General features: G+C 55.2%; 1 protein-coding gene across 1 annotated transcript in view; it reads right to left on the bottom strand.

Moving 5' to 3' along the window:
• Positions 1–14,096, bottom strand: part of WNT7A (Wnt family member 7A) — a 65,433-nt gene that overhangs the window by 31,064 nt on the left and 20,273 nt on the right. The window contains exon 3 of the mRNA XM_055343965.1: positions 9,844–10,115. Coding sequence (XP_055199940.1) covers positions 9,844–10,115 — 272 coding nt within the window. The remainder of the gene's footprint in view (positions 1–9,843; positions 10,116–14,096) is intronic.

Raw genomic sequence — 14,096 nt, forward strand, 5'->3', positions numbered from 1 at the left:
CTTCCCATATTCCTCTAGTTCACGGGTCCTGGGCCTGCCTGCTACCTTACCACCATCACCCCTAACCCATCCTTCAGCCACTGGGGGTCGATGAGGCTGCCCATTCCAGGCTGAACCTAAGCTCCTCCCAGGCCAGAGTGTGGAGCCACCTCCTGTGGGCCTGCGCTGGGCTGCCTGTGTCTATTCCCAGGTCAGGGTGGGGAGGTGGTCTTAGCAGCTCACCCAGAGCAAAGTGGGCTGCTGAGCACCAGGCTCCAGGGAGCTGGGGACCCAGAGACATTTGTCTTCTGTGGGCTCTGCCTCTGCTCCCCACCTCTGTGGCCCCCTATCTCATCCCCTCCCTGCCCCAGCACCATCCACTGCTATCACCAAGGCATCAGGGACTAGACCTGGCTGGGCTCTGCCTTTGCTGTGTCATCAGAGAAAACTAGAAAACCTCAGGCCTCAGGAGCATGATCCATCTGGGCCTGGGCTGGTTTTCCTCTGACCCCTCCTCAGCAGCTTCTACTCCAGACCCATCCTGGCTCCTTCCCCTGGGCCCGCACACCCCAGCCTGGTCATCCCAGGAAGTAGTCCCCGATGGACCTCTGGGCCCCCACATCAGTACCTCATCCAGCCCAGCTCCCACCTGGGCCAGCCACAGGGACAGGAGGGAGGCAGGAGGGAGGCAGGGCTGGGAGCCAGGCCTCAGGTACGAATCCTACGCCTCCACTCTCCTGGCGTGTGTGGTCTTGGCAAGGGCTCTCTGCATCTGGTGTTGGTCTCTCTTCTATTAAATGGGCCCAAGGAAGGGAGGGTGTCAGTTCTAAAATAATTCTACAGTTCGGCTCCCCTGTCCTGAGGCCACTCTCCTCTATGGAGCAGTAGGGGCTGGGTAGGGTCCCCAGCTTGCAGGTCGAGCGCATCAATATGCCAAAAAAAAAAAAAAAAAAAGAACCGTGATCTAAAACACACACCTCAAGTGAGAGTTAACTCAAAATGGATCACAGAACCTTGAGGACACTGTGCTCAGTGAAATAAGCCAGTCAAAAAAGGACAGTGCATGATTCCACTCGTGCAGGCAAATTCATAGAGACAGAATATAGGAGGGTGGTTGCAGGAGAGGGGGGAACGAGGAGTTAGTGTTTAATGGGGACAGAGTTTCAGGATGGGAAGATAAGAAAGTTCTGGAGACAGGTGGTGTTGATGGTTGCACAAGATAAATGTACCTATACCACCAAACTGTACATCTTAAAATGATCATGATGGTAAGTGTTATGTATATTTTACTGCAATTAAAAATAAATTTTATGGGGTGCCTGGGTGGCTCTGTCAGTTGATCATCTGAGTCTCAGCTCAGGTCATGACCTCAGGGTCATGAGATTGAGCTCCACGTTGGGCTCTGCACTGCAGAGCCTCCTTCTCTCCCTCTCTCTCTGCCCCAACCCCTGTTTGTGTTCTCTCAAATCAATCAATCTTTAAAACTAAGTAAGCAAATTAAAAAAAAATTTTTTAATAAATTGAAAAAATCGGCCTTTGTTGCTTTAAAAAGAACTAGTTAATTAAAAAAAAAAAAAAGAATCACGGGCTCAAATGTAAAATGTAAAACTACAAAAGCTTTTGGAAAAAAAAAGGGAAAATCTGTGGGGCCAGGAGTCAGCAAGTTCTTGGCCAAGACCAAAAATGCTGTCCACAAATAGGAAAATTGATCAACTGGGTCTGATCAAACTTAAAAACGTACTGCTCTGGAAAAGACCCTGTGACAAGGATGAATAGACAAGCTATCTGCTGAGAAAAAAAAGATTGGCCAACCATGTGTCTGACAAAAGACCAGCATCTGGAATACAGAAAGAGATCTCAAAACCCAACAGTTGAAACATAAACAATGCAATTAGAAAATGGGCACGAGACATGACTAGACAACTCACTGAAGAGGATCTACAGATAGCAAATAAGTGCGTGGAAAGCTGTCCAACATCATCAGCCATCAGGGAAATGCTCATTAAGACCACAGTGCGAGGGGCACCCAGTGGCTCAGGGGCTGAGCATCTGCCTCTGGCTCAGGGTGTGATCCTGGTGTCCCAGGATCGAGTTCCCCATCGGGATCCCCGCATGGAGCCTGCTTCTCCCTCTGCCTGTGTCTCTGCCTCTCTCTGTGTATGTCTTTCATGAATAAATAAATAAAATCTTAAAAAAAAAAGTCCACAGTGAGATACTGCACACACCTATGAGAACAGCGGAAGAAAAACCCAGTGAGAACACCCAACGCTGGTGAGTATGCGGGGAAAACTGGATCCCTCATATGTTGGTGGTGGGAATGCACTTTCTTACAAAGCTCAACATACAATGACCGTACATCCCAGCCATTGCACTCTGGGGCATTTTATCTCAGAGAAATGGAACCTTATGTTCACCCCCAAACCTGTGCGCAAATGTTCAACTCAGTTTTGTGAGTAACAGACCCAAACTGTCTTTCAATAGGTGAGTGGTTATAAAGAGACTGTGGCACATGCACACATGGTAACAGAAAGGAATGGACTATGGATAAACACAGCAACTTGGAGAGATCTGGAGGGAATAAGGCTGAGTGAGAAAAACCAATCCCGATAGGTTAGATACTGCATGATTCCATTTATACGACATTCTTGAAATGATAAAAATTGTAGGAACACAGGACAGATGAGCAGTTGCCAGGGATTAGGACAGGGTTACGGGAAGGAAGAAAGTAGATACAGCTCAAGAATCCCTGCGGCAAGCAAATGTTGCGTGTCATGCCTGTACCAATATCAATATCCTGGGTGTGATATTATACTATAGTTTTGCAAACTGTTGAAGAAAATTGGGCCAAGGTACATAGGAAGTTTCTGTGTTCTGACCATTGCGTGTATATTTATAATATGTCGACCTATGAAATTTAATTTAAAAATACAAGAAACCCAGTAAAATCTGAATTTGAGTTAAACAACAAACAGTTTTTTTTAGTATAAGTATGCCCCACATAATACTTGGGTCATACTCATACTACAAAATAATTTGTCATCCCAAATTCAAATTTAACTGGGAGTTAACTGTATTTTATCTGGCAATCTTACTCCTGGGAAATTCCCCAAGGTAAGAGCAGATACTTGTCATTTCATTCATTTACTCAACAAATATTTCTTGAGTTCTCACTATATGCCAGGCACTGTTCTAAGGCCAGGCAACGGCAACACGCCTTGAACTTACATCATCCCTACCCTGTGGTGCTGACATTGCAGAGGAAGAAGACAGGCAATAAACGCATAATGATCTGTGTAAATAAGGTAACTTCATATGGTGGTAAAGTCACATAGAAAATAAAGCAGGGTAGTGTAGAGAGAGCTGAGGTGGACGTAGGAGACAAAAGTCAGGGAGGGGCTCCCTGAGAAGGGGATATCTGGGCAGAGATCTGAAGGAAAAGAAGGAGCTGGTTATACAAAGATTGAGGGAAGAGCATTCCATACAGAAGAAAGAAAGAACATGTGCAAAGGTCCTGAGGTGGGAACAAGATCGGCCAAATCCAGGAGTGTCTTCCCCTTCCCCACGTGTCGGATCTGGAAGACGCTTCTGAGATCATGGAAGAAACTGAAGCCCTGGAGGTCAAGTTTTGTCCAAGGCCGCCACTAGCCCATATCCCTCAATTTTGGCTAGAAGCCTCTCCATGGGGAAAGGTGAGAACACACAGTTGCGCTTGGATCTGGGGCAGAAATTGAGGGCATGGCAGGCTGAGGGGTGGACTCCTCACAGCCTTGCCTGGTCAGCTGGCTTCAGACCAGGCCGGGCTTGGCTCCTCTGGCCCTCAACGTGCCACCGCTGACCACTCCATCTGGTCAAATATGCAAGTGGCCCTTGGGAAAGTGGAGCGGAGCATAGCTCAGTAAGTCTTATCTGGGCCCCGCCCCAGCTGCCAGGGGCCAAGTCCCTGGTGTCCCCTGATGCACAGGCCTGCCTGCTGCCAGGGCACAGTGGGAATCCAGCTCCCAGGAACACCCAGACCAGACGGGGCAGGGCAGGAAGGGACAAGACCGACCCCCCCTCCCTCCGGTGAGCAAGAGGCTGGGCAGGGACTGGAAGGTGACTTCTCACTCCGGTGGAATTCCATCCCCCTGAGCTCACCTCCCTGGAGCAAGCGCACATTCCAGCAGGGCCAGCCCAGTCCCAGCTGGGCCCCGTCCCCAGGGCTGCCTCTCTGGGACTCAGTCACCACAATCCCAGGTACGGATGCTGGGGGGCCCCTCCCTCCCTCAAGGCCCGCAGAGCTGCAGCACACTCCGCTTTGCACAGCAAGGCCTCTGACAGACAGCCTGCCCTGCCAGGTGCAGTATCTGTGCGGAGGCTCTGAGAGGCGGGTCCCCTAGCCCCTGGCTGGGGTTCCAGAGCTGGGACCTGGCAGGGGGTGTCTGCCGAGGTAGGATAGGGGGCATCCTGCCCAGCAGGGGAATGCATCTGGAAGGCCCCACACCTGTCTCTCCTTCCACCTCCATGACTACTCTTTTGCTCCCCACAGCCTTCCTGCCCAGTGCTCCCCTCCCCAGGGCTGTGCCTGGCTCTCCTGCTTTCCCACTTCTGGTTCCTCTGGGCAAGCCTATCACACACCAGGGCTTCTGTTACTGCCTCCTGCTGGTGGCTGCCAGGAAGTGGCTGCAGCCAAGACCTCACTCCTGAATTAAGACCCAGGCATCCAGGATGCCCCTGGGCACCCCCACTTGCAGCCCCCAGGATCTCCCAGTCCCAAAGGCATCCCTATCATTTCCTCCGAGACTGGTTTCCTCCCCCTGCCTCAGGCCCTGACCCCAGCGAGAAGCGGCACCCACCCATCCCTCCCAAAAGCAATTCAAGGTGGGTCTTGGCTATTCTGCTCCCTAAATGGCTTGTCCCTCCCCACATGCTGCTGCCCTGCCCCCTTTACACTGTTCTGTACTTTATCCCAGAGGGGCCAGAAACCTGCCCATGCACTCCCCTGCCAAAGCCTTTCAGGAACCTCCTGCAGAAGGGGAAAGTCTCACTCCTTGAACTGGCATTCAAGACCTCACATCTGGCCCTGGCTCCCCGCTCCAGCCTCATCACCTATTCCCCCTCTCTCCCCAGACCCACAGAGCACTCTGCCGGCCCCACACTGCCTGCACTATCCTCCCCCTGCCTCCACCTGCCTTGCGAGTAGGACTCCTATTGATCCCTCAAAGCCCAGCTAAGGAGTCCCTTCTTCCTAGAGGTCTCCAGACTTCTCTGAGAGGAAACCACTGCCTCTCCTCTCTGTGTTGCATTTCTCCTATGGAGGGTCATCCTCAATCAAATTTTTGTTCTTCTCAACTCTCTCACTAGACTATTTTAAGGGCAAGAATCAGGGTTAGTTCGTCTCCCCCAAAAGGCTGGAAAGAAACCATGCAAAGCCATGGATTCCACCATCCAAAGATTTCAGCCCAGGGCTTCTGACACCTCTCTCCCTCCCACCCAAAAAGGGAGGATCTTTTCCACCAAAAAGATCCTGTGACTCCGGGCTCCACATGTGAGGATGGGAACCTAATTTCTAATCCCAACCTGAATAGCCTGGGATGTCAATCCAAAAATATTATGGCCCTAAAATGCCTGTAGGCAGAGACTCTAAGATCACCTTCCCAAAAGAGCTGTCGGCACCCCCACTTCTTTCTTCTCACCTGACCATGCTAACTTGACCCCGCGGACCACACAGCTACATGAGACAGAGAGAGGAGGGAGAGCCCCCGCGGCCTGCAGCAGTGCCCCCCCTGAGGCCCGCATCTGCAGGTGATCACCTGGCTCTGCCCCGGCTCACACCCAAGCTAGAGACCTATAAGGGCACAATGCCCCACGGCCTTTACCCGCCCACACCTGCCAGGTGAGGCGGTGGGCTGCCCTGGGTCTCCCCTCACGGGGCCTGCCACCACCTCTGCCCCTCGGGATGCCTAACCCTTCCCCAACTTCCTCCTCCTTTGCTCTCTCACCACCGCCAACAAGCCCAGAGCCTGCGGTCGGGTTGAGTCTTGTCTTCTCACGGCAGGAGCAAGGGAGCCAGCGATAAACACATCTGCGATCCCTTCCAAGATGCTCAGCCAGGGGCGGCTGTGGGCTGGCCTCCTTTCTCCTGTGCGTGGGGCCGTGGAAGCCTATTGTGGGGGAGGTCCTGTGGTGGGCCGCTGTGCCTCTGAATAATAAACAGCACACACGGCAGGACCCTGCGGGCATCTCCCCCTGCCCCCTACACCATGCCTTCACCTGGCCCTGACCAGCACCTGGGGATCACTTGGTGGAATGGAGGCCTCAGATGGAGATGAGGCCCAGAGCTGATATACACTGAGCCTTACCAACCCCAGGCTAAGTGGCTACCCTTGCTCCTCACCACTTGGATGTGTGCCTGGACCCTTGGGGTGCCCTATAGCAGGGTGTGAGAGTCTGGCCACCGCAGGGCTAGGCTGGGACGCTGCCTTCCCCCTGTGCTCTGCCTGGGTAGTGTGGCCACTGCCCTGGGTGGCCTCTGATTGCACCCCACAAGGAGCCAGACTGGTGGTTGCTCAGGTCTCTTCCTGTGTACACTGGAAAGTCTCGAATTCCACCTGTGAGCTCTGGAAAATACACAGTGCCTGGGTGAATGAATGGCTGTTTTAGGAAGGCACCCGCAAGGGTCCTCCCAAACCAGACTGGAGCTGGGAGGGGTGCGGAGCTTCCTTCAGCTCCATTTCCCTGAGCTAGGAGAGTTGTTCCTGCTCCAAAACATCAACTTGGACACAGCCCGCTCTCTTCCCAGACCCATTCCCAACCCTGCCGGAGGCCTCACTCCGCCTCCCCAGAGTCAGCTCCTAGGACTTCTGCACCACCTCTGCTCCAGAACCATCAGTGGCTCCCCAGTGACCACCAGGCACTCAACCATTCACTCCGTACCTATGCAGAATGCCTCTGCCTGCCAGGCTCTGGTGTGTGGTGAGTGAGACACACGGGGTCTCTGTCCTCATCAAGCTTATGGTCTAGGGAGAGCAGAAAGCTCCAGAACGAGGCAACATCTGAGAAGGGGCTGGGAAGGAAGTGAAAGGAAAGCTTTTCTGAGGAGAAGACAGCTGAGCTGAAACCTAAATAGTAAGAAGGCAGCCACAGGAAAATCTGAGGGGAGAATGCAAGGCCCTCACTCCTTAACCTGGCATGTAACCTTGCTGGCTCCTCAGGTGCTGTTACCCCTTCAGGGACCCACAGACCAGCTGCTCTGGCCCCTAAACTGGCCCTAAGTCCCCACCCAGACCTGGGTTCTCTTCACCTCTCTTCTCTGCCTAACCAGACCTCACTTACTTCCTCCAGGAAGCCCACTGAGGTTGGTTTTATGACCTCTGACAGCTCCCATCATCTGCATTGCCCCAAAGCTGCCTGGCACAGCACCACGGGCCTCGCACCTGCTGCAGCTGCGTGGCTTCCCAAGCCCTCTTGCATGTGATATACCCAGAGTCCTTCTTACCCCAGGCTAGGGAGTCCCTCCTTTAGGTCTCCTAGGGGCCCAACCAGGTAGGCACAGGTGAAGAAACAGGCCGGAAGAGGGAAGCCACTTGCCTTCCTTCCGTCCACCCCCAGGGAGCAGGAGCTTCCAGGGCAGGAGGAAGCCTAAGAGCTGTGACCTCACCCCTAAGGAGTGATCTGACCACAGAAACAGGAAGGAGTGAGTAGCGGAGAACCCTGAAGGGGGGGCACTGGCCCCAGGCAGGAGCTCCCAGCTGGGGGACTGAACAGGCAGGGCCTTACACTTCGCCCCAGGACATCGTCCTGGGAGGGCCAGGTGAGCCGCTCTGCCTGTGTGACTCACCGTGGCAGGGCAGCTGGGGAGGCTCTGACACACAGGATGCGGTGGGAGGCTGGAGAGGAGGAGGAGGGCAGGGGACCCGAAGGCAGCAGGAAGGGCCAGCTGGCCTGTCTCATTCCTTTGCACGCCAGGGGGGGCTGGCTCCCCTGCAGGTGTGCGGGCTACTCCTGACACCACTTGCCAGACAGACTGCCTCGAACATGACACATGTTTGCACAACTTGTAATCACACCCAACCTTGCCGAGGACTAACTCTGTGCCAGGCCCCAGGGTAAGTGCCCTCCTGCCTTGTCTCCTTCGCTCTCCACCGTAGCCCTAAGGACACTCCTGCCAGCTCTGCTTCCTTCCCAGGAAGGAAGGAGTGCCAGAGCCAGAGTGAACCCAGGCAGCCTACTGCCGGCCCATGCTCCGACCACCACACCTTGGCAAGCAAAGACTGCCCAGCTCGGGAACCAGATGTGCTGGGTTCGAATTCTGACTTTGCTCATTAGCTGTGGGAACCTCCTTCACTTCTGTGCCTCAACGTCTTCACCTGTGAAACAGGGATAATGACAAGACCATTCACAGGGACGCCTAGAGGATTAAGTGAGCTGATACATCCAGAGCCAGAAGACACCTGTTCCATGGATGCGCTCTCGCAGAACAAGACCATGCCACAGAATCCTCCATCACCCGAATGAGCAGCTCAAGGCCTACATGTTGCCAGGAGATGTATGCAACTGAGCCTCTGGTGATCTTTCTTTCCACCTTTTCTTTTCTTTTTTTTAAAGATTTCATTTATTTATTCCTAAGAGACACACAGAGAGAGGCAGAGACACAGGCAGAGGGAGAAGCAGGCTCCCTGTGGGAGCTCGATGAGGGACTCAATCCCAGTTCTCTGGGATCATGCCCTGAGCCGAAGGCAGGTGCTCAACCGCTGAGCCATCCAGGTGTCCCGACCTTCTCTGTATTTTTTAAGAGTCTGCCAGTGACTACCAGTTTTAAAGTCCAACACTTAAAAATGAAGCGATTACACGTAGAAGTCTGAGTCTGGCAGCCATGGGCCAGCCTCCCCACGTAGCCACAGCAGGCAGGAACCCAGCGGGAGTCTCATAAATGGGGCCCGGGTTCCCTGGTTCACCATCGCCCTATGCACGGTCTCCCTCACGCTTGTCACTCCCGCTCCAGCCCGGCTCCTGTGGCTCACACATGTCCAGGTAGCATGGAGCCCTCCCTCCCTATCTGCCCTGGCTCACAGATGCTCCTCTATGGAGCTCCAACTAGTCCCTGGAGATTTTCCTCTCCCGAGTGGGCTCTGAGCACCTTGGCCTTCACAGGCACTTCCAGAACCCACCCCCATCCTCAGGCCTCTGCCCCAGACACCGCCCACACCAGGCAGCCTACCTTGGGTGCCCTGAGACACCTGTTCAAGCTGCTGGTGCTTGAATACTTCCTGGGATGGAGAGCTCACTTCCTCGGCAACTCAATCTGTTTCTCAGTGGCTGCGGCTTGTCCTCACAGTGGCAGGACCTGCCTCTGTGTGACACTCACTCCCCACAGGCTCTTCCTTTATACTCTGGGCCTGCAGACCCATGTGCTCCCCTGCCTTGGGACAGCCAGCTGCTCATGGGACAGAGTGTCCAGCCCCCTTTCCATCCCAGCCGCCTCCACTGGGAACATCCCGAAGCATCCCTGACTCTCTTGTAAGCTAAGCCCAGAATGCAAGAGGATCTGAAGAGGCAATCGAGATGGAACAGTCACCTCCCTTATTCTGAGCTCCAGATCTTGGTGGAGGCGACCGAGGACACTTCAGCGGCCCGGCAACTGCTCCTCAGGGGTGATTCCTACCGAGCTCACCTCCACCCGTCCCCCTCGCCCTAGCCGACTCCGTGGACTCAAGGACAGGGCGTCGCCCCCCTCCCTCTTGCCATGCCGCCGAGTCACAGCCCTCGGTGCTAAGAGGGACCCGGTCATTCAGCGTGTCCGGGCCCGACCGCGTGGCGCCGCGCGGGCGCTGAGCGGCGCTGTCTGCGGCCTGCCGGGCTGCCGGGCGCCCGCCCCGGGCTGCCTACCTTTCGGCCCGCCTCGTTATTGTGCAAGTTCATGAGAGTCCGGGCATTCTGCTTGATCTCCCGGGCATCCACAAAGACCTTGGCGAAGCCGATGCCGTAGCGGATGTCGGCAGAGCAGCCACCCCACTTCCAGCCCTCGTCCCGGTGGTACTGGCCTTGCTTCTCCTTGTCGCAGCCACAGTCACTCAGGTTGCCTTGGGTGCAGGCGGCCGTGATGGCGTGGGCCACGCCGGCGGCGATGATGGCATAGGTGAAGGCAGCCTCCCGGCTCCCTGCGAGGAGAGGAGGAGGGGACGGCGTCAGGCCCGGCGCCCTGCGGCAAGCCCGCCCAGCGCCCAGCGCACCCGCCGCTCCCTCCCTGGAAGCTCCACCTTGGGCGCTCGCAGCACCCATCCAGAGCCATCCGCCGACGCCCCGGGGCGGCCGCTGGACAGAGCAACACGAAGGCGCAGGGCCCGCTGTCCAGCCTCCAGGCGAGGCCCGATGTGGCGCCCTGGTGAGAACCACCCGCTCCCGCCACCCCTGAGGCCGCCCCGAAGCCGAGGCACGCGCACTCACGGCCCCTGGCGACAGACCACAAAGCAGGAGTTCTTCAACGCCTACAGGCCCCGTCCGGCTCTGCGACTTTCAGCCAACCACGACCCCTCCCCATGCCTCAGTCTCCTCAGCTGTAAGGTGGGGACATGGCAATCGTGCCTTTCTCAGAGCAATGACAGAGAATGTTAAGAGTCTCTCAGCTCCGTGCCTGGCTCATGCTCCTGCCTGACAGCAGGTCTTGTGCTCCTGATCCCTATTATTATTGTTGTGTGTCACCTGTCCTTTATAGGGCCATCCCTTCCTCTTCTCCATGGCCCTCGCACTAGACTGTGAGCCTTTCCAGAGAAGGCTGGGACCTGGCCCCCTTCACGTCTGCATCCTCGGGCATCAGTCTGATACAGAAGGCAAGGGCTAGCGGAGGGAGAGGGACTGCCCACAGTCAGGGTGGAAAGGGGCAGGAGGAACCCTGGACGAGTAGGTTCAATGGAGGGGAGGGCGTTGGGGGAGCACTGAGGCAGTGCCTTCCCACAGGTCTTCCCAGATTTTTGGAGACGGCCCTGCCAGGAGGCTGGAAACTGCCTATAAGGATGTATAAAGGCCCTGCAGGACGGTGCTAGGGCTTTAAGTGGGAGTGGAAGGATCCCGAGTAGCTGGGCACAGCAGCACTGCCACTCTGCCTCTTAGCCTTTCTGAGCCTCAGTCTCTCCATCCACAAAAAGGGTTCAAGAGCAGAGTCTACTGTACATGATGAAGATGAACCCAGGCACTCTATGGGAAGCCCCAAGTGAGCCCTCAGCAAATTTTCTCTCACAGTGGGGGTTCAGGGAGGGCTCCCCGGAAGAATAGGCCCCGCGCCCAGAGCAGGTGAGTGAGGCAGGGCTGAGCCAGCACCAAGGGGCAGGGAGAAGGGTTCCAGGGTGTTGTGGCGCCATGTCCTCAGCGGTGGGTGAGGACTGGGTGAGGCAGCCTCCAAGCTGCTTCAGGCCTCAGGTCATGATTTCCCCATCCACCTCCAGGCCTTCCTCACCCAGGTTGCTGAGCCACAAACAATCTGCCCCACCCCACCCCCGACTACAGCTTTCTCGCTCTGCAGACATGCAGGCCTCTCCACCTGTCGGATGGCTTTGCTATATCAGGGCCCTCTGCCCTGATGCTCTATGCCAGCCCATCCGTGGGGCTCCTGTTCTCATAGGGCTTCCAGTCCCAGCTCCACCACCTCCTGCCCGTGACTTAGGCAAGTTCCTCCTCCTCTCTGAGCCTCAGTCTCCCTATTTGGGAAATGCGGACGATGCCAATGCCTGCCTGATAGGAGCAGCTGAGAAGTTACAGGAGTGTGTGTGACACGCTTAGCCCAGCGCCCAGCTCAACAAACACCCCTACACCGGGCACTTCTCCTTTTGACAGTATCTCAACCCCTGGGATGTGAAGAAGGGCATTATTTGAGCACCTACCAGGCTCCTGATTCTGCACACCTTATTGATCACACTGGTATGAGAAACCATACATGTGTCACACGCGCCTTGCAGAGGGCTGAGCACAAATAACATCAACAGGAGGCAGCCCCCGGGGTGGATATATGTGTAGGCTCGACCTCCGGGCAGGCTGGACACCTGACAACGCTGTGAAATTAAGAAATGCTGCATAACATCTTCTAGTGCATGGCTGGGCTCACAGGAAGGCCAGGGAATCCGTGGGGGGCCATGTGTTGGAGACAGAATTGATCAGCAGCAGGACAAGTAGGAACAGAAAGTGGCCATCTCAGGTTGCTGGGCTCTTGCAGAAAAGGGCGCTAGTGAATTAAGCCCTCAAGGACAAATTAAGGCCTCAAGGACCAGTGATCAGGACTTGAGTCCCACCAGGGCAGAACATTGGAAAGGAGCTAGTACTTGATGGATAGACTCCACAGAAGAGGGTAGATGGGGAAAAATCAGCCCCGCCCCCAGGAAAGCAGGTGTGACGTGGCCAGAACAGGAGGTAGGAGGGTGAGGAAACCAGAATCTCCTGGGAACTGGGAGTCTTGTCCCTGCCTTTGAGATTTGGCTCCAACCTGTCCCTCTGCATGCTCAGGGGCTCCCAAGTCAGGGGGGAAGACTGGCCCCAGGCTGGTGATTCCCTAAGACCCCTGGAGAAGCAAAGACAAAGGCCCAGGCATCAGTTCACAGCACAGACCATCAAACACACAAGAAAATAATATGCTGGAGACAGCCAACAGTGAGATTAGACCCTCAACAACATCAAAGAAGAGAATCATCAGATGAAGGGCATAAAGAGAGCAAGATGAGGGGCAGGAGGTCATCCCCATTTCGCTTTCCAGCTGTGTGACCTCAGGTAAACTCTCACCCAAACTCTGGGCTTCAGTCCTTCCACTATAAAATCGGGATAACAACCACTCACTTTCTTAGGGTAGAGGATTAAAAAAACTAACAAAGATGAAGCATTTAGCACAGGGCCCAGTATGAAAAAGGGGCGCCAAAGGTTAGATTTATTACAATGTCCCCTGATGTCGGTAGTAACAGTTCTTTACTGCTGGGAAAGGTAAAGGCTGGGAGGCTACATTGATCTTCATTTATGTTTCAAAGAATAGAAGCCAGGAGAAAGGTCCAGCTTGCGCAGGCCACCCAAATGGGGAGCAGCAGAGCTGAGCCGCAGACTGAGCCTCCAGACACCCCATACAGATCAAGACCGGTCCCCAGGGATTAAATGACCCGAGGTGCAGCGGGCACCATTGGCAGGCTCTCCAGCTGAAGGGAGACCTGTTCCCTTGACCAGGAGTATAGAAATTGAGGGGGAGCAGGCTGGTCATCAGAGCCTTGCTCTTCTCCCAGACTCCTCCCTGGGGCGGTGGGGGGGGGCAGGGGCAGGGTGGGGAGGGGCAGGACCTTTGTGGTAATTTTGTGTGCAGCTGCTGTACCCGCCCCGCAGGATGGTCCCCTGGTGTCCCTGAGCCCCTTGAGTAGCATACAGTGATGGAGATGGTGACGGACAGACAGTCAAACACAGCTTCTGTTTCCAGGCACACCCCCTTAAGGCTGGGGGAGGGCAGCTGCACCCTGACACATTTAACTCCCCTGAGTTCAAGGTGGACTCCCCACACCAGAGTGAAGTGCTACCATGCGCCATGGCCTTCCCCTCTCTGCCAATCTGGCCTTCACCTCAGCACCGCTGCCCCAGGGACGTGAAGGCTATGGCTGTGAGAGTCCCCAGGAACCCAGGGACTGGCTGCTCAAGTCCAGTGCCTCTGGATGCTAAGGGTCACCGTGAACCTCTGCTATTGACCTGGAAGGTGGCCTTGCCCACCAACATTAGACTGGCACTGCCCAGTCCCACCTCCCTTTCTCCCCCACCGCCCACCTGGCCACTGAGGAAACTGGCCTGGGCATCAGGCTATTAACCCTTTACACCTCTGTTGCTTCCTCTGTGAAATGGGCACAATGACATCAACCATGACTGAATCACAGAATGAGGGGAAGGTGCTGAGCACAGAGCCTGGCATGTACTAAGTGTTCCATAAATGCCAACCATCATGGTCGTTTTTGTTATTATTACTTCCAAGTCCCATTTTGCTGTCTGTGTACTCAGCCACCCTTCAGGTTCATAGGAGGATGGGGATCGTGTCTGTCTCGCTTCCACTGTTTACAACCCTCACCACAATGTGTGAGGCATGAATGAGTGAGCAGGGCTGCATTCCAGCTGCACCCCTGCCAGAAGCTGGATGA

Source organism: Nyctereutes procyonoides, unplaced genomic scaffold (assembly GCF_905146905.1).
Source record: "Nyctereutes procyonoides isolate TBG_1078 unplaced genomic scaffold, NYPRO_anot_genome, whole genome shotgun sequence".
NCBI classification, from domain to species: Eukaryota; Metazoa; Chordata; class Mammalia; order Carnivora; family Canidae; genus Nyctereutes; species Nyctereutes procyonoides.